The sequence below is a fragment of the Pan troglodytes genome, chromosome 3 (genome assembly GCF_028858775.2).
Source record: "Pan troglodytes isolate AG18354 chromosome 3, NHGRI_mPanTro3-v2.0_pri, whole genome shotgun sequence".
Taxonomy (NCBI): Eukaryota; Metazoa; Chordata; class Mammalia; order Primates; family Hominidae; genus Pan; species Pan troglodytes.
This window is the reverse complement of record NC_072401.2, coordinates 52,202,777-52,223,376: the sequence shown is the minus strand read 5'-3', so window position 1 is coordinate 52,223,376 and position 20,600 is coordinate 52,202,777. Positions and strand designations below refer to the sequence as shown.

General features: G+C 35.9%; 1 protein-coding gene across 3 annotated transcripts in view; it reads left to right on the top strand.

The window, feature by feature from the left end:
- The window catches only part of MRPL1 (mitochondrial ribosomal protein L1), a 92,757-nt gene that overhangs the window by 46,881 nt on the left and 25,276 nt on the right, over positions 1–20,600 (top strand). For all 3 annotated transcript variants that reach the window (XM_517204.9, XM_009447683.5, XM_063809512.1), the window contains one exon: positions 2,357–2,463. In XM_517204.9, coding sequence (XP_517204.5) covers positions 2,357–2,463 — 107 coding nt within the window. The remainder of the gene's footprint in view (positions 1–2,356; positions 2,464–20,600) is intronic.

Here is a 20,600-nt window from a genome sequence, read left to right as displayed (position 1 = left end):
TATCTCCCAATTAGATTTTAAACTGCCTATGGGTAGTTGCTTTCACTTATAGCGGTAGTGCTCCTGAGCCAACTGAACAACTGTTGAGATAATCCTAGGAATAATGTATGCTGAGGGTATGCCGTGCTCTCTATGTAATGAGTTCCTCACATTGATTCATCTATGGAAGACTTGCTTGAGCATGGTGGGAGTGATGTCTCTTCAGTGGCACAGTCTTCATTCTATTTCTTACCCTTTAAATAATTCACATTTTTCAGTGCATGGAATTAAATTTTCAAGGTAAGTTATGGTATAGTGGAATATACCATATTTTTGTTTATTAAATTTGTGTTAAAATGATAATGACTAAATCTTAGGAGAGAAATAGTTTATTTTGTAGTCTCCTGTATGATCCTTTGAAGATTCTTAATTTTTATCCTGATTCCATTTTTCTCCTTACTATATTTAGTTGCATCCCTTTCTCTACCTAATGGAGGACAAAGTGACATTAGAATCCAATAAATTGTTTCAGTTTTTAATTATTTTCTCATGGGTCTTTCTCTCTCTCTCTCCCTCCCTCCCTCCCTCCATCTCTCTCTCTCCCCCTTCCTCCCTCCCTCTCTCTCTCTCTCTCAGCCTCCCTCCCTCCCTCCCTCCCTTTCTCCCCTCCCCTCCTGTTCTTGATGGAGTCTTCCTTTGTTGCCCAGGCTGCAGTGCAGTGGCACGATCTCAGCTCACTGCAACCTCCGCCTCCTGGGTTCAAGTGATCCTCCTGCCTCAACCTCCCAAGTAGCTGGGTTTACAGGCATGCGCCACCACCTCAGCTGATTTTTGTATTTTTAGTAGAGACGGGGTTTCGCCGTGTTGGCCAGGCTGGTCTCGAACTCCCAACCTCAAGTAATCTGCCCACCACGGCCTCCCAAAGTGCTAGGATTACAGGCATGAGCCACCATGCCCAGCCTCTCATGCCAGTTTCTTTCTTTTCTTTTTTTTTTTTTGAGACAGAGTCTCGCTCTGTTGCCCAGGCTGCCAGGCTGGAGTGCAGTGGCTCATTCTCAGCTCACTACAATCTCTGCCTCCCAGGTTCAAGTGATTCTCCTGTCTCAGTCTCCTGAGTAGCTGGGATTACAGGTGCCTGCCACCATGCCCAACTATAGAAACTCATGCCAGTTTCTGTAACCATTTGTGTAATAATGAGCTACCTCTATACTGTATCATTCACTATGATATTGTTTCCACTGCTAAATGTTTCTGCTTTTTAGTTTTTTTTTTCTTTCACTTCTTTATGGTAGGTAAAATGTTCTTAAAAGATTCCAAGACCGTACTGTTATTATTATTTTTTTTTTTTGACAGTCTCACTCTGCTGCCCAGGCTGGAGTGCAGTGGCACAATCTCAGCTCACTGCAACCTCTTCCTCCCGAGTTCAAGCAATTCTCCTGCCTCAGCCTCCCAAGTAGCTGGGATTACAGGTGTGCACCACCACACCCAGCTAATTTTTGTATTTTTAGTAGAAACAGGGTTTCACCATGTTGGCCAGGCTGGTCTTGAACTCCTGACCTCAGGTGATCTGCCTGCTTCGGCCTTCCAAAGTGCTGGGATTACAGGTGTGAGCCACCATGCCTGGCCAGTGTTATCTTTTGCCATAGGTTATTTTATAGATTTTATTTTAATATGTCATCTGTATTTTTAATGTATGCTGTATATTATTATTGCATATACTTAGGTATTAGTTATCCATAATGGTGCAACAATATTACCACAAACAGTTGCTTGAAACAACACGTATTTATTATCTCACCACGTATTTATTATCTCACCATTTCTGTGTGTCAGGAATGTATGTGTAGCAGAGTTGGGTTCTCTGCTTAAGGGTCTCACAAAGCTCCACTCAAGGTATTGGCCAGAGAGGTGGTTTCATCTTAGACTTAATGGGCGATGGATCTGCTTGCAGACTTACACAGTTGGCAGAATTCAGTTCCTGTAGGCTGCTGGACACAGGGCTTCAGTTTCTTGCTGGCTGTTAGCTTGAGTCTGCTCTCAGCTTATTGCCCTGTGGCCCTCTCCATATGGCGCTCACAGCATTGCAGCTTGTTTCTTCAAAGGCAGTAAGGAAGATAGTCTTCTTCAAGACAGGCATTATAGCTTTATGTAATGTAATTATGTACACATGATTATTCTGTCTCTCGGTTTGAAGCAAGTTGCAAGTTTCATTCACACTCAATGAATGTGAACACCAGGAAACAGAGCTCTTTGGAACTAAAGTTTATCTGCCACAATTTATTTGCTATATCTTTACATGAGATACGTGTTTCTTTTATTCAGTAATTTTTACTACTTATTTGGAGTGATAATTGTGGATTTTACTTTTTCTAACTAGATTCCATTGGCCGTGACATCCCCAAAATGCTTGAATTATTTAAAAATGGACATGAAATTAAGGTAGATGAAGAAAGGGAGAACTTTCTCCAGACCAAAATAGCAACAGTAAGTTACAATGAAAATTATCAAATAATCCTCTTTTTTTGTTGTTCAAGTATTCTTTAGTAATTTATAATATTATAAAATGCCAGTCATTTGAACTTGTTTTTGGCACTAGCATTAAGAATGGCATTAAACATATGCATAGATACTTTTTTTATTCTATAAATTAAACTCATAAATTTTAATGGTACTTGAGAATTTCTTCCAGAGTTATGTGCTACTCTCACATTTACTTGTACTTTGCCTTATTTATCTGTTTTATGTATACACTTTTGTATTTATGTATTATATTTTAAGCTTATTGAGAATAGGGTTTAGATTTTGTATGTCCCCCTAATCAAGATTGCATAATGCTGAGCACATAGTAGGTGTTCAATACTACTTTAGTGGAATTGAGTAATTTGCTTTATTTTAATGAATTATGTCCAATTTTCTCTGCTAATGTTTTTAAAATTGTTTGCCTGCTTTTAGAAGATGCTGGAAATCAGTTTCCAAAGCCATTTTTAGGATACTAATGTAGATATGCCACATTTCTAGGACTGTGTTTTAAAATATATTGTCATTACAAACATTAAAGTTATTTATACTAAAGAATCTCTGAAGTGCCTATCCAACATATGTAATTTTTTTCTTGTTCATTTACTATAGGAATAACAGTAATTGATAAATTGATAGCAAAATTTAAACAGGACCTACCAAGTGTCAGTTGCTATTCTAAACAATTTTTGTATATTCTGTCTTTTAATTGTTAGCCATATGAGAGGTAAAATGATCACCCCTGTCTTATAGATGAAGGCATGCAAGCCCAGAGAAGTTAAATAACTTTTCCAAGGTCTCACAGCTACTATGAGGCAGAATAAGCATTTGAACTTTGGCAGTTTCCTCAAGTCCAGGCTCTTTATCCCTATACCATCTTGCCTCATGACTGGAATTATTTGAATAGCTATTATTCTTTCTCTTTGCCTTCCCATCTTACTCTTAAGGGGAATTCTGCATTATAGCTAGTAGTCCAAGCTCATTGAGCTGTGCCCACTGCAGGTCATCAGAAATATAGAAAAAGCTGAGTGACACAGCCTAGGCAACGTGGTGAAACCCCATCTCTATAAAAAATACAAAAAAATTAGTTGAGTGTGGTGGCATGCACCTGTAGTCTAGCTACTTGGGAGGCTGAGGCGATCCCTGGGATCACCAAGGTTGCAGAGTGAGACCCTGTCTCAAAGAAAACAAACCAAACCAGAAAGTAAAGAAAAAGCTGGGTGCTATGTTGCCCAGGCTGGCCTCAAACTCCTATGCTGAAATAATCCTCCCTTAGCCTTCTGGGTAGATGGGACTACAGATGTATGCCACCATGCTAGGCTTCTCAGCTAGTTTTATGGTCAAAAAACAAAAAAACTTGCTTTAGAAATGGAGCAAAGCAGGTTTAATCTAGTTGGGGAAACCCCAGCTTGCCATCATTATCATCAAAGCTCAGCTCCAATTTATTTGGCACTGAGCTCTGCTCCAGTCTAATGTTGGAATTTCCTTGTTCCCCAAAAGGCCTTTGGCAGTACTTCTTGTTTCTTAGGGTTGACAACATTGTAATTGAAAAACCAAACAAATGAAACATAAAATACAAATTTTAAGAGTCTATTCTGAAGTTGTAGAGACTTGAGTTTGAATTACCTACCTTTTCAGCTACTTCAGAGATGGCAGATTTTAAGGAAGTTTCTTAATGTTGTTGTGTCTCAAATTTCCTCATCTATAAAATGTGTATAATAGTACTTATTTCACTATGTGGTTTTGAAGATTACATAAAATTTTAAAATGGTAACATCTATTGTTATTGTTTTGGTTGGCCTTTTGGGACTGTGGAATATCCTTATAAGGCTCTTTTTAGCTGGATTAAATCTGTCTTAAGTAATGTTTTCAGTATATTTAGTAGTTAATAGTTTATGTAGATCCTGACTCAGAATATAAGAAACCATGACATCGCATTCATTTCTTTCAACAAATACCATAGTGATTAAGACATAGGTCTTAATCACTAAGTAGTAGATCACTAAGTAGTAGATCAGACTACTTGGATCTTTTGGAGATATAATTTCTTAATGAAAAAGAAATTATGTGTTTAAAGAGTTTTTTTTTTGAACACTTAGTATTGCAGTATAGAAGGATGTTGAGAGTGGGTTTTAGATTCCTGTTGTCTTGATTCAAACCCTTGTTCCAGCTAGAAAGAGCTGAACCCCCTTGCTCTCTGAGCCTCAATTTTTCCCCATTTCCCATTTCTCCTGTATATAAAATGATGGTAATAATATGTACCTTCTAAGCTAGGAAGGAATAGATGAGATAATAACATAATAACCATTTAGCAGAGTACTTCTGGATAAGGAGGAGTAACAGGGACCTAATTTATCCTCCTACCTAAAACAGTCAGCATTATTTGATACCAAAACCAGACAAAGAAAACCACAATGCAGTATCATTCGTGAACATAGATGTAACAATTGCAAACTAAATTTTAGCAAATAGAATCCAGCAATATATAAAAAGGGTAACATGTCATGCTCAAGTAGGGTTTATTCTAGGAATGCAAGGTTAGTTTAACATTCAACAATTAATCATTACAGTTCACCATATTAAGAAAGTAAAAAACAAAAGCCATATGAGCATCGCAGTGGATGCAGAGAAAGCATTTGACAGAATCCAACATCTGTTTCTGATTAAAAAGTCTCAGCAAACTAGGAATAGAAGTCCATGTCCTTAACCTGAAAAGAGTGTCTAAGAAAAGTCAAAGCTGACATCATATTTAGTGGTGAAACACTGAATGTTGCATTTCTCCTAAGATCAGGAACAAGACAAGGACATCCGTCTCACCACTGCTTCTTTTCAACATTGATCTGGGGCTTCTAGTTAGCGCAATCAGGCAAGAAACAGAAATAAAAAGTCAACTAGATTAGAAAGGAAGAAGTGAAACTGTCATTATTCACAGATTACATGTTCTAGCTACTAGAACAACGAAGTGAGTTAACTAAGGTTGAAGGTAGAAGCTCAATGTACAAAAATGTTTCTGTATAACAGCAAGGAACAATTAGAAATTGAAATGAAAAAGCAACAAATGCCATTTGTAGTAATAGCAAATATATTAAATACTTAGGGGTAAATCTGACAAAGATGTGGAAGATCCATACACCGAAAACTTTAAAACATGGTTAAGAAAAATAAAAAATCTAAATAAATGGTGACTATATACCTTGTTTATGGATCAGTAGACTCAATATTGTTAAAAATATCAATTTTCCCCAAGGTAATCTATAGATTCATAGCATTCTCAGTCAAAGTACCAGTCAACAGTTTTGTAGAAACTGACTAGCTGATTCTAAAATTCATAGAAAAATGCAAAGTATCTAGAATAGCTAAGACAACTTTTTTGAAAAAGAACAAAGTTGGAAGTCTACCTGATTTCAAGATTTATAAAGCTGCAGTAATTAAGACAATGTGGTATTGACATCAAAAGAAAACAGTTAATGGAATAGAATAGAGAGTCCAGAAAGAAAGACAAAACATGCATATATGGACAACTGATTTTCCACAAGGTACAATGGCATTTTTTCTGGAGAAAGGATAGTTCTTTCAACAAACAGTACTGGAACAGTTGGATGTCTATATGTCATAAAATGAAATTCAACCAATACTTCAAGACATATATAATAATTAAGTAAAAATGAATCAAAGACCTAAATGTAAAGCCTAAAATTATAAAACTTTGAGAAGAAAAAATTGGGTTAGGGGAAGTTTCTTAGATAAGACATGAAAAGCATGATCCATAAAAGAAGAAATTGATAAATCACCCTATAAAAATTAAAAGCTTCTACTCTTTAAAAGACACTGTTAAGAGAAAGAAAAGACAAATTACAGACTGGGAAAAATATTTGAAAATCATATATCTGATAAATTCAAAATATATAAAGAACTGTCAAAAACTCAATAATAAAACTACCCAATTTTAAAAATCATATGAACACACCTCACTATGGAGATATATAGATGACAAACACATGGAAAGATGCTCAGCATCTTTAATCGTTAGGAAATGTAAATGAAAACCACAATGGGATAACACACATCTATTTGGAATGAATAAAGTTAAAAAGACTGGCCATACCAACTGCTGTAAGGATGCGGTGGGACTTGAGCACTCTTACAGCGTTTGTGGGTATGTTAAATGATGCAACCTCTTTGGCAAACAATTTGGCAGTTTCTTAAAGTTGAACATCCGCCTACTATATGATCCTGCCATTCCACTTTTAGATACTTAGGAGAAATGAAAACATGTGTCCATACAAAGACTTGTAAGCAAGGGTTCATATCAGATTTATCTGTGATAGCCCCAAACTGGAAAATTTCCAAATGTTCACTGCAGGTGAATATAAAAAAAATTCTTCAGTAATAAAAAGAAATAAAGTTGATACATTCTACCATATTGATGGATTTCAAAATAATTTTGCAGAGCGAAAGAAGTTAGAAAAAAGGGAGCACATCCTGTATGATTCTTTTTGTATAAAATTCTGGCAAATGCGAACTAATGTATGATGACAGAAAGCAGACCAGTGGTTGCCTTGGGGTCAGAGGTGGGTGAAGAGGGGCAGGAAGGAAGAATTACAAAGGCACACAGTAAATTTTGGAAGTGATTGTTATGTTATTCTGACTGGTGATTGTTGCATGTGTGTATACATAAGTCAAAGCTTAGTGAATTGTACGCATTAAGAATGTGGAGGATATCCAATGGAATACTATGTAGCAATAAAAAAGAATAAACTAAGGATACATGGTACAACATGGATAAACCTCAAGAATATTATGCTCAGGGAAAGAAGCCAGACACAGAAACTACTTGCTGTATGATACCATTTATATGAAATATTCAGAAAAAGCAAAAGTATAAAGACAAAAAGTAGATTAGTAGTTGCATAGGAGGGGTGGGAGGAAACAGGTATTAATGCTAAGTGTGCATGGTCATATTGGGGTGATAATGTTTTCAAACTGATTTATGGTGATGGTTGCACAACTCGATCAACCTACTAAGAAACATTGAATTTTACATCAGAAAATGGTAAATAATATATGCAAAGTATGCCTCTATAACATTAATTAAAAATGTGCAGTATGTCAAGTTTTAGAAAAGTAAAACAAGGTTTTAGTTTTACAAAGTAGTAAAAAACTGTACCATTGTATTATGCAAAATAATTGTTTCGTAAATTTTATTATTAGTATTATCTTATAGTTAAAAATTTAGAAATGATTTTACAGCAATTTAATGAGGTTTCCTTGAGTGAAATTATTCTTATTATGCAGTTGAAAATATTGAAGATGTGGTATTTGTGTGTGTGTGTGTGTTTGTCTGTAGCCAATATGTTATGACAAATTGATATAGAATGAGTGCAGCAGATAAAAGGGCACTGACGGTATCACATGGCTATTAAGCGTCCTTATTTTGGATAAAAGGAAGATATCTAGAACAGGGGTCAATAAATGACAACCAGGGGCCAAATCTGGTTGTGGCTGTGGCCTGTTTTTGTATAGCCTGTGAGCTAACAATGGTCTTTACAGTTTTAAAGGTTGTAAAAAATAAAGGATAGCTACAGAGACTGGATATGGCCCGCAAAGCCTAAATAATTCACTATCTGGCTCTTGATTTGCTGACTTCTGATCTAGAAAGATGTTTTTTGGGAGAGTGAAATGGATTAGTTTTGTGTGTCTACTTAACTGTACAGGAGAGACTCTCACTGTAGTTAAATCATCTTGATGTTCTGTGTTACGATTCTGCATTTCAAGATCCATTTCTAGTATTGATGTAATACGGAATTGATCTTGAGTAGTTTATAGTTTTCCTTCTGTATCAATGTGCTAAATATAGTCAGTTGAATGATCTTTCTTAATTATTTAACTTGAGGATTAGTATCTTGGATATTAGAACTCAGCCACTACTGCCTTTGTATATCCAAACTGTGTATACTAATGCTCTTACAGTCAGCCAGTATCTAACATTTGTCAGCAGTACTTGCAGGTAAATTAGTTTTTTTCGCTTCTCTTTGCTTGTTTTTTAGATAGGGTCTTACTGTATCACCCAAGCTGGAGTACAGTGGCTTGATCTCAGCTCCCTGCCAGGCTCAAGTGATCCTCCCATCTCAGCTCCTTAACCCAGTAGCTGGGACTACAGGTGTGCGCCACCATGCCCAGCTAATTTTTGTATTTTTTGTAGAGACGGGTTTTGCCATGTTGCCTAGGCTGGTCTCCAACTCCTGGGCCCAAGTGATCTGCCCACCTCAGCCTTGCAAAGTTATGGGATTACAGGCACAAGCCACTGCCCCGGCCTTAGTTTTGTTCTTAATATTTCCTACCATTTGTACCTGTAACTTACATAGTCATGAAATTGGTTATGTCTTATGCTATCAAATCAAATGCTCATATCAGTGAAAATGTCATAAGATGATATGTTGAAATTCATGAAGACAAAACAAGTTATTGGAATATGTTATTTTTTAATCAGTTATATTGCTATCACATAGACACCATTTATTTTCTCTCATAGCATGAAGCATAATTGGTTGGGATAAAAGCAAGCTGCCAAGAGATCAGATAAAAGGGAAAAGTCTTAGAGCATAAAACTGAAAATAAAGAGCTACAGAGGAGAAAAAGTACATTTCTTCAACCTTTTTCCCCCAATGGCTCTTTCCATGACATAGAAATGAAACTAAGGCAGATTCTCAAAAAATGAATTTGAGACATATGTACCTGGCCAATGTTTATATTCTAAATAGCAGTTTAATTTCAGATAGTAATTAAATAATTTTAAAAGGATTTATCTGAGTTTGCTATATAGAAAATAATATAGTCATAATTCTGCTATCCAGATAACTTTTGACATTTAAAAAATTTCAAATTAATATACATACATGGTTAAATTCAAATAATTCACAAAAGCATATTAAGAAACACTAGAACCCATTTCCCTGCAATAGTTTTCTTGTGGAACTTAAAAAACTTTTAATTAATATATGTACATGGTTAAGTTAATTTACAAATGCATATAAAGAAACACCAGAGCCCCTTTCCCTGCAATTGTTTTCTTGTGGAATTTCTATTTACAGTTTTATTTTTGTTCTTCCAGAAATATTAAGGCATAAACCTAGGCACCCTTATAAAATTCATTTAATTATATTATGCCACACATACTATTCTGTAGCTTTCTTTTCTGTGGATAAAAGTGTAGCATGGATGTCTTCAAATATATAGTATGAATGTCATCAAAGATGCAAAGAGATCTGCCACATTCTTTTTAAGGCCTGCATAGAGTTGTATTCTATCATATACCATAATCAGTTCCTTATTGATGGGCCTTTAGTTTGTGTCCCGATTTTTGCTATTGCAAATGATACTTAATGAAAATTTCACAAAGAAATATTGCCAAAATTCTCTAAGTATATCCATAAGGTAAATTTATAGAAATAGAGTATATGTTGAAAATTTTATTATATGAATTCCCAAATTACTTTCTAAAATGTTTATACTAATTTATCATTATCCAACAGTGTGTTAAAGTACTTGTATCTTTATACCCTCACTAGCATTGGGTATTATCACACTTAAACATTTTGTCAGTTTGAAAGTTGATATAGGTGTGAATGTGAGCACATGTGTACTTTTAACAGCTTAAAAATTTCAGTGTGAACATTATCATTGTTTCTTTGGTTACAGTGTTATTCTTTTTTACTCCTTAAGATTCTGAATTTCCTCATCTGTCCACCATTCTTATTTCCTTTATTTTCATATTCCTAGCCCCACTCTTATTCTCCACAACTCTCTTTTTTGTGTATGCAGTCTCCTATTGACTCCTTTTACCGTAGACCCTTTCTGACTCACCCCTACCATCACCTGCTCTGTTTACAAGTGCCTGGTAAATAAAATTGACAAGAGCCATGATCATTGAAAGTTGCTTGTAAAATTGAAGTGTTCACAAACACTGAGATTGCCTGGCATTTGCTAACTACTGAAAAGAAAGCCTTTTCTACCCAGTAGAAAAGGGGACCGGTTTTTCTGACCCATGATACAGTAGGGATTTTTAATGTATCCTATGTATTTTAAAAATTATCCTTATTTTTTGACTTTTCTTAAGCTTTATTCTCTGATCAGGTAAAATTATCGTTAGCTCATTTAGAATCTAAGCATAAAAAAAAACAGAAAACAACCAACTTAATGTGTAAATTCTCTTTAACAAATATGTAAAAATACTGGCTCTGATCCAGACACAATGCTGGTGATACAAAAAGATTATGACCTTTTTTCCTCAAGAAAAATACTTCTCGTAGGGGAGATAGATATGTAAATAAAGTACAGGAAAATGTGGTGAGTATAATAATAGAAATGTGTATATTGGGCTGGGTGCAGTGGCTCACACCTGTGATCCCAGCACTTTCGGAAGCTGAGGTGGGCAGATCACCTGAGGTCAGGAGTTTGAAACCAGCCTGGCCAACAAGGTGAAATCCCTTCTCTACTAAAAATACAAAAATTAGCCAGGCATGGTGGTGCATGCTGTAGTCCCAGCTACCTGGGAGGCTGAGGCAGGTGAACTGCTTTAACCTGGGAGGCGGAGGTTGCAGTGAGCCGAGATGCGCCACTGCACTCCAGCCTGGGTAACAGAGCGAGACTTCATCTCAAAAAAAAAAAAAAAGGTATGTGTTTATATATATACATGATATAGAAGTTACAGAAAAGTAGCAATGATTGTTTGGAGTAGCAACGGAACAAGTAGGTCAAGGGTGGGTTCTAGGAGGAGTTCGAAAATATATACCAGGTAGATAAAGGGTCGTTCATATTTCAAAATAACATGCATGATGATCAGTGGACCACATATTATTGATTCAACTGTTTTAAAGAAACCAAATAACAGTGATTTAACTTTGATAGAAAGTTAATTTTCTCCCAAGTTTAAATTGGTTTTCAGCTCAGGGCTTCTTTGCTCCACAGGATTATCCAGGGATCAAGGTTTCCACCCCACCTCTTTTTTGTTGTTGCAGTCTTCTAGGGTTTTCTTTTCCATGTGGTTGAAGCTTGCTGACTACTATGTCTGAATTGTAGCCTGTGTGAAAGAGGCAAGAGGAGATACAGAATAAGCAATTTCTTACAAGCATGTGAGCTATTGCCCTCATCACTTTTGCCCCATCCCATGGTCCATAGCTTAGTCATACGGCTTAGCTCAAGGTCTGTGTTTTGTAGCATCTAGGTGGGTGATCATGTGATCATATACCTGGCTAAACTTTATTAAAAGAAGAGGGGAGAGATTTGGGGAGAAATTAAGGTTTTGCCATACCTGAGGAAGAACCAGGAAACCTAAAGGAATAAGAAAATAGAAGGCAAGAATTTTTTTGTTGTTGTTATATCCCCAACTCCTAAAAGAGTGCCTGACATATAGCAGGTACTCAATAAATAATTGTTGGATGAATATATATATATATGTATGAATAAACAAAATTTTCTAATTTAAGATCAATTAGAAATTATTAAAACAACATTTCAAATTATATAGTGAATCAGTGGGAGAGCTTTTGTCTACAAAATTTAACCAATGTGACACTAAACTTTTAAAAGTGGAGTAATATCGCTGGAATTGTTGGAATTTCACAAAATGACAGAATTAACTGTCTTGTCCTCTATTTATTATAAAAATATTTAGGCAGGTGTATAGTTTGATGTTACTCAAGAAAGTTAAAACGTGTCCAAATATTGTAGCATTAACCTGTCAGAATAGAGACTTTGAAGTAATTTTCAAAGGGTGACTGTTAGTATTTTATAACATACCACAAATCCATTTTATATTAGCTGTGAGGCTCTCAGAACTTGCTTTGTTTTTTTTTCACTGTTAGATTTCTTGCATGATTTAAAATACTTGGCCTTCAGCCTGCTTCTCCAGAACACTTCTAAGTGTAATCGAAGGCCACTTACATTGTTGCTGGGTTTTCTTCACTTGTTCTTCATTATAAGATAAGAGTTCTTTCTAATTTTCTATAAATGTTGACTATCCCATTTTACAGAGGTATATATAATACCTTTCTGTTTGTCAAAAACTAAAATGTTCTTTCCTTTCACTTTTGTTAATATTGACTACCTCACATATTTCAAAAACAAAGAAAAGTGATAGCATTGTAGTTGAGGTTGCTTTCATTTGCTGAGAGTGGTAATCAAAGAATGGAACTTTCCACTAGGAAAAAATTACTTAAGCTATAAAATATGGTACATTAGGACTTGTCATAAGAAGTATTTATCAACAAAATAGGGCATGGCTATAATTTAAAGAAAAATTTAAAATGTGTTTCTTTGCTTTTTTTAGCCTTTCATAACATTTAATACCATAATAAATTACATAACTCTCATGACCTATTATATATATTCAAGAACCTATAAAATATATATATTCAAGAACCTGTAAAATCAGATCCATGTTATATATATATATATATGTGTGTGTGTGTGTGTGTGTGTGTGTGTTTTCTAGTAGCAATTAGCAGACTTTTATGGCTGAATCCAGTTGGGTAGAGTTTCATAAATATAGAAGCACTTACTGTAGTTTTCATAGGTTTTAGATTTTACAATCAATTCTAACTAAAAAATCTTTGGGGATTAATAAAGTTAGGTAAAAGTTGGAAACAAAAACAGATTTGCATAGGTAATGCACACTGGAACTTTAAAGAAGTGCAATGTACTATGAAAGTGACTTAGTTTTTTATCTTTTTAAGAATAATTTTGGTGTCTTTATAAGTGCTTTGCTATCATTGTAGCAACTTGGTAGAATTTGCCACATTTTGTAAAACATGTTTGGTCTTCAAAAGTATGTTTAGTTAAAGATTGCTATATTTTCAATCAACTTCTGCTTTTTTTCATTTCAAAGTAATTCCTTTCAAGTGTACCTGTATATACAAATGAAGCCTTTTAAAATGACTTACTGTAATATTTTTTGACAAATCATAAAATAAGGAATTTTGATATTTTATCTTAGAACATTGGAGACTCCTTGGGTTCATAGCGTTTTTCAAAAGAAAATCTAAAGAGAAATTAATCCATATTCATAACATTTCAGATAAGAAAGTAAGGAAATGAAACATCACACATTGTCTTGAGATCTGTTGCTTCATACAGCCATAGCTCTAGTAAGCTCTTTCCCAAAAAAGGGAAAACTGCTGAGCAGAGAGACTATAGGAACCTGCATGTGGGATCACCTGAGGTTTGATTCTTGAGTGGCAAAAGTTGAAATACAAACACAGGAAGTCTGGCTTCTGCTAATTAGCACATACTTTTATGTCCCGAACAAATTCTTTTCTTCTTCTAAAGGAAGAAGGGTTATTTTGCTTTTGTTCCCTCTATAGTACCCTTCTCCCTTCCATTCATCCTTTTTTTTTGAGACAGTGTCTTATTTACTCTGTCCCCCACAATGGAGTGCAAGTGGCACGAACTTGACTCACTGCAACCTTCACCTCTTGGTTTCAACTGATTCTTGTGTCTCAGCCTCCTGAGTAGGTGGGGATTACAGGCACCTGGCACCACATCCAGCTACTTTTTTGTATTTTTAGTAGAGATGGGGTTTCACCAGGTTGGCCATGCTAGTCTCCTGGCTTCAAGTGATCTGCCCATGGTCGCCTCCCAAAGTGTTAGGATTACAGGCATGAGCCACTGCGCCCGGCCCCATTCATTCCTTGATTTAGGACTTCAGCATATCACACCAAATCTAGTAAAAGTTAAAAAACTTTTCAATGGTTCTACATGTGCTGGCATCTCCTTTAATAACTCTCTGTCCCTTTCTTACTATTTTCTATGACAAAGTACACATGTACACACATTCTGAATGCCTGCCGAGTGGCAAAAACTGTTCCTAACTATGGGGATATATTGTTGTCCAGAAGTTCTTGCCCTCAACTAGATCACTTTCTAGTTAGGGTATAGATAATATACAAATAAATATATATGTACTTATGATGGTGGAGTGTGTGTATGTGTGGCTATTATAGAAAGGTTGGTCAGGGAAGGCCTGCCTCTCTAAATTGGAGGTAACATTTGAATAGAGACTGAATGAAATAAGAGAACAAGTTATGAAGATATCTGAGAGAAAAGTATTCTTGAGACAGGAGGCAGCAAGTACAAAGGCTCTGAGAAAAAAAGGGGATTGAGCTTTTATAGGAACAAGAGGTATTTCTTCTGGGTATTAGAAAAGGCTAAAATATCTTTGAAGAAAAACATGCTCAAAAAGTTCTGAGAAAAGTATTAAATACACAAAGGAAACTACTTTGATACAAGAGGACATAGAATTACATATTTTACTGACAATACATTCCTGAATATCTTTACGTAATAGCAATCTTAACTTGCTTTTATTTGAATAGAAAAGCCTTTCGTGTGGATTTTTTTTTTTTTTAACATCAGGAAACCCTTATGAGGCTAACAATAGACTTCAAGATTCTGTGAACTTCCTGAAATTTTATGCAGAGTACTGTGTGTACGTGCATGTGTACATTTTTCTTGGGTGAGTGGTTGTGTTTTCCATCAGGAATTCATGACTCATTCGTTGAGCAAATAGTTATTGGGTACCTACTATATGCCAGGCGTTACTCTAGATAATGGGGTTATATACATCAACAAAGTAGACAACAATCCTTGCCTTCATGGGATAGACGTGTAGATGGTATAAAGGTAGATATCTGTTGATAGAAGATGAATGGTAGAAAATAAGTAAAAAAAAGAAAGTATTTTAGATGGAAGTGCTAAGGAGGAAAAAACAAGTTGGAAGAAGGAAGTGTATGTAAGTAGTAGAGTTAGGATATTGAAATTTTAGATAGGATATCTCATGTGAACTTCTCTAAAAACATGACTTTTGAATCATGATCCAAAGAAAGTGACCGAAGGAAGGCGTTACATGCAGAAGAAACAGCAAATGCAAGGCCTTGACAGTATATCTGGTATGGTTGAGGACTAGCATAGCTAGCGTGGCTAGAGCAGAGAGCAGGGGTTGTAGGTGATTAGGTCATAGTAAGGCTACTGTCTTTTAGTTAGAGTGAGATGGAGACCCTTTGAAGGGATTGAGCAGACTAACATGATCTGGCTTCTAAAAGGCTCAGTCTCACTGCTGTATTGGCAGTAGACTGAAGGGAACCTGGATGGAAGCAGAGTCCAGTTAAGGGTCTTTTGCAATAACCTTGGCTAGAGATGAGAGTAGCTTGGACCTATTCATTAACAGTGAAAGTGATGACACTGACTGGAGTCAGGATATACTTTAAAGATATAGTTTATGGAATTTACTGATTGAATGGATATGAGGTGTGATAGAAAGTGAAGAGAGCCAAGAATGGTTGCAAGATTTTTTGCTGACGAAACTGGAATAATGAAGTTGCCTCTAATTGATAGGAAATATTACAAAGCAGAGTAAATGAATAGGCAGAAGGGTTATTATCAGAAGCTCAGATTTGGACCTGTTAAGTTTGAGATGCCTTTTAGATGTCCAAATGGAACTGTGTAGTAGGTCATTGGATATTCAAGTCTGAATCAGAGAAAAGGGCTGGGATAGGGATCAAATTTGTGAGTCATCTGCATATAGATAGTTCTTAAACTTTGATTTTCCTCAGTAAGTATGATGTTTGCTGTTTGTTTAAATATTCTTTATTATGTAAATGAATAGTTTTTAAAAGAGGTTTGATATTTAGCAGAGGAGCTGGTATTTTTGTTATTTATCTATTTATTTATTTTTGAGATGGAGTCTCGCTCTGTCTCCCAGGCTGGAGTGCAGTGGCGTGATCCCGGCTCACTGCAACCTCTGCCTCCTGGGTTCAAGCGATTCTCCTGCCTCAGCCTCCTGGGTAGCTGGGATTATAGGTGCGCACCACCATACCTGACTAATTTTTGTAGTTTTAGTAGAGACAGGGTTTCACCATGTTGGCCAGGCTGGACTTGACCTCCTAACCTCAGGTGATCTGCCCGCCTCAGCCTCCCAAAGTGCTGGGATTACAGATGTGAGCCACTGTGCCCGACCCTGGTTTGTCCTTTTAATTGTGGATATACATTGGAATTTACTGAATAGTTTTTAAAACAATCTGTTGAGATAATTATTTTCTATAATCTATTGACATAACATACTACCTTATATCCAACTATTCTTATATTCCAAGGATAAACCCTATTGTATATTATTGTTTTCCAAATATTTCTGGCCACTATCATAGTAAAAAATAATTTTTGTATCATGACTCAATCAAACTTATGTGTGTATGTGAGAAAAAAGTTTCATGAGGGCCGGGTGTGGTGGCTCACACATGTAATCCCAGCACTTTGGGGGGCTGAGGCAGATGGATTACTTGAGGCCAGGAGTTTAAGACCAGCCTGGCCAACATGGTGAAATCCCGTCTCTACCAAAAAATAAAAAAATTAGCCAGACGTGGTGGTATGCACTTGTAGTCCCAGCTACTTGGAAGGCTGAGGCAGGAGAACTGCTTGAACCTGGGAGACGGAAGCAGGAGAATCGGTTGAACCTCGGAGGCGGAAGCAGGAGAATCGCTTGAACCTGGGAGGCGGAGGTTGCAGTGAGCCGAGATTGCATCACTGTGCTCTAGCCTGGGAGACAGGGTAGGACTCTGTCTCAAAAAAAAAAAAAAATAGTTTAATGATACTACACTTATTATATGCAATGCAGTGAGTTTTTTTTCCCTATTCTTTCTGTCCTTCATGTTGATTGTAGACCACCACTGGTTTCTCTCAGCTGGAAATTATAAACCTTGGAAAATATAGTTATACAAGAATCTTTTAAATGCCTTTGAATTTAGTTTGATGATTGTTAGATTTTTGCATCTATAGTTATTGGTACTATTAATCAGTGGTGTGTGTGTTTCGTGCCATTTTTATCTGGATTTGATGTCAGGATTATGAACTTCAAAGCTTCCCATCTTTTTCTGTGCTCAAGAGCAGTTTATATTACATGGGAATTATCTTTGTCTTTCAAGTTTGAAAAAATTAATAAAAGCAGCTTGTCCAAGAGCTTATTTTTGGAGGAGGGTCATAATTCTTTGATAATTACTGTTTCTTATGACTGGACCCATCTTTCACTAGGTAGTTCTGAATCTTGCCTCCTCCCTTCATTCAGGGCTCCGCTCAAATACCACACTTTAGAGAAGCCCCCACCTTGAGACCCCTTCTCACAAAGCAGTCCTCATGCCTTTCATTCCTTCGATTACATTTTTTTTCATAGTGCTTATTGCTACTTGGCATGCTATATATGTGTATGTTTGTCATGTTTGTCATGTTCTCTCCTTCCTACTAGAGTGTTAGCTTCATGATGGTAAGAACGTGGCCTATCATTTTTACTCATGGTCTATTCATTTTACTTTGTACATCAAGAAAAATTTATGGTACATATCGGTACTCAGTATTTGTAGAATAAATTAATAACCTTTTTCATCTTTCATGGCTCATAGTCTGTTTTTTCTCTTAATTTCTTAAGTGAATTTTGGTAGTTATATACCTAAGAAAGCCATCCAAATTTACTAGCATAACTTTGTACTTAGAATCTTATTTGTAAATGCCCTCAGTATCTGCATATGTTTTCTCCCACTTTTTTATTTCAAAAAATTTCAAATGAGTAGAAAAGTTGAAAGAATAGTACAAAGAACACCCATATACTACTCATCACCTAGATTTACCAATTTTGTCACATTTGCTTACAAAAACTAATACAACTAGATTACTTACAGAAACTAGTAGGTATTCTTTTGTGAATTTTCTAAACCACTTGAAAGTAAGTTACAGGCATTGTAGTACTTCACCCGTAAACATTTTAGCATGCATAGCCTGAGGCTAGGGATATTTTCATATATGTATGAAAAATAATGAAATATATATGTTTAATATGTATTAAACTATATAATTAGATATATATGTGTGTGTGTATTTAACTGTGAATAGATTTATGGAGATATAATTAAGTACTTTTGTTTTTTGTTTTTTGTTTTTTTTTCTTTTTTGAGACTGAGTCTCGTTCTGTCACCCAGTCTGGAGTGCAGTGGTGTGATCTCGGTTCACTGCAAGCTCCACCTCCCGGGTTCACACTGTTCTCCTGCCTCAGCCTCCTGAGTACAGGTGCCCACCACTATGCCCGGCTAAGTACTTTTCTTTTTAAGAACAGTTTTTAAAATTTAATTATTGGTACTTTTTAAATTTGTAGTTTATTGCTGCTTTTTTTCCTTATCCTGTTTTTCTGAGATGTGTTGTTGGTTTTCTAATTATCTAAGTTATATATGAGATTTGTGAGGTTTTTTTTTTTTAATGATGAAAGAGTTTCAGTGTGTGAATTTGCCTCTAATTACAATTTTGGCTGCATCACCATGTTTTGATTCTTAGTTTTCTTGTTATTATTTTCTAAGTAGTCTGCAATGGCACTTTTAATTTCTTATTTGGGAGAGTATTTTATACTTTGCAACCTTTTTTGGATTAAGTTTTTTAATATTTTTGTTTTATGGCTGAAGAATGCATCCTTTGTAGTTTCTATTTTTTAAAATATCTTGAGACTTTCATTCTGGCATATATGGACACTTGAAAATAACATGTGTTCTGAGAATTCTAGGTAAAGATAGTGGTTTGAACACCACAGTGGTAACTTAGTAGAAAATTCCAACTCTTAAATCAGCAATGGCAAAAGCCAAACACAATCTAAACCTTAGTATCTTTAAAAGACTTAAAATGGGGCTCTAGATACCTCTGGAACTGCATGTTAGTGGTGAGCTTGGGGATGGGACAGGAGGAATCTGAAAAAGGGAATTTTTTTATCCTTACTTTATCATGCTGGGTAACTGCCCTTTCCTTGCCAGCACATGACTGGAGAGATTAAAATATAGGGTCTCTACATTGGAGGAGATCAGGAGTTGAAACTGAAAATAAGGAGATTAAGTGAATATATCAATATTGAATGCTGAGAAACTCCCCTTACCCTCCACCACCATTTCTCTTCCTTGATTTAGCTCCCAGAACTCTGGCAGCCAGGCCTCACCCTCTAGGCAGGAGATAAGAAGAGGTTTAGTTCAAGGATCTAATGATAGTAAGGCTTTTGACCCAGCTTTACAATTTTTTCCTTCCCATTTTGAACATTCATGGTGGCTTTCCTCTCTCTTTCCATTTCTGGATAAAGAGATACTTGGTCATTTCTGGTACTTTGTGAGAACTATTTGACATGATTTAAGAATCATTCTTATAGTTTTTTTCTTTTTTACTTTTTTGTTTTTTTGAGACAGAGTCTCACTCTGTTGCTCAAGCTGGAGTGCAGTGGTGCGATCTTGGCTCACCACAACCTCTGCCTCCTGGGTTCAGGTGATTCTCTTGCCTCAGTCTCCTGTTTAGCTGGGACCACAGGCGCATGCCACCGTGCCCAGCTAATTTTTGTATTTTTAGTAGAGACGGGGCTTCATCATGTTGGCCAGTCTGGTCTTGAACTCCTGGCCTCAAGTGATCCACCTGCCTTGGCCTCCTAAAGTGCTGGGATTTCGGGCGTGAGCTGCCTCATCTGGCCTATAACTTGTTTTTGATGCTTGTTTTCAGGTTTCTCTTCTGTCTTCCTCTCTCCCATGTTCTCTTTACCTTTTTTTTCTTTTAATAGCTCTTTGAAGTTTTTCATTTCTATTTTCCTCTTCCCTTTCTCTCATTACTTTTTTATCCCACTCTTTTATACTTTTCCCTCCCTCCTTGGTCATCTACTTACATATCAGAAAGACATGAAAGATAGAATGAAACCTATCAGAAAATTAATGTGAATTAGTGGGAAGTGTGTCTCACAGAATAGTTTTTCAATGACATGCAACCTAATTAATTTTAGTTACAGAGTGTCTAATAAAAAATATTGCCTGGTAGATGTTGCCTGAATTAATGCTATATAATTAACAAATTGTTGTTTTAAAAGGTTGTTTTCTAAAGATGTTTAAATGTTTTCTTATAATCTTATTTACATTATTTATGTTTTTAAAACATATTTGGCACAGTTTCCGAATTATTAATTCCAAGTTAGTGACATCAGTAAGTTTATTGTGAAGCATCAATTCCTCCTGTGAGTAGAGCCCTACTCTGTTTTTTTATATCACAGGACAGAT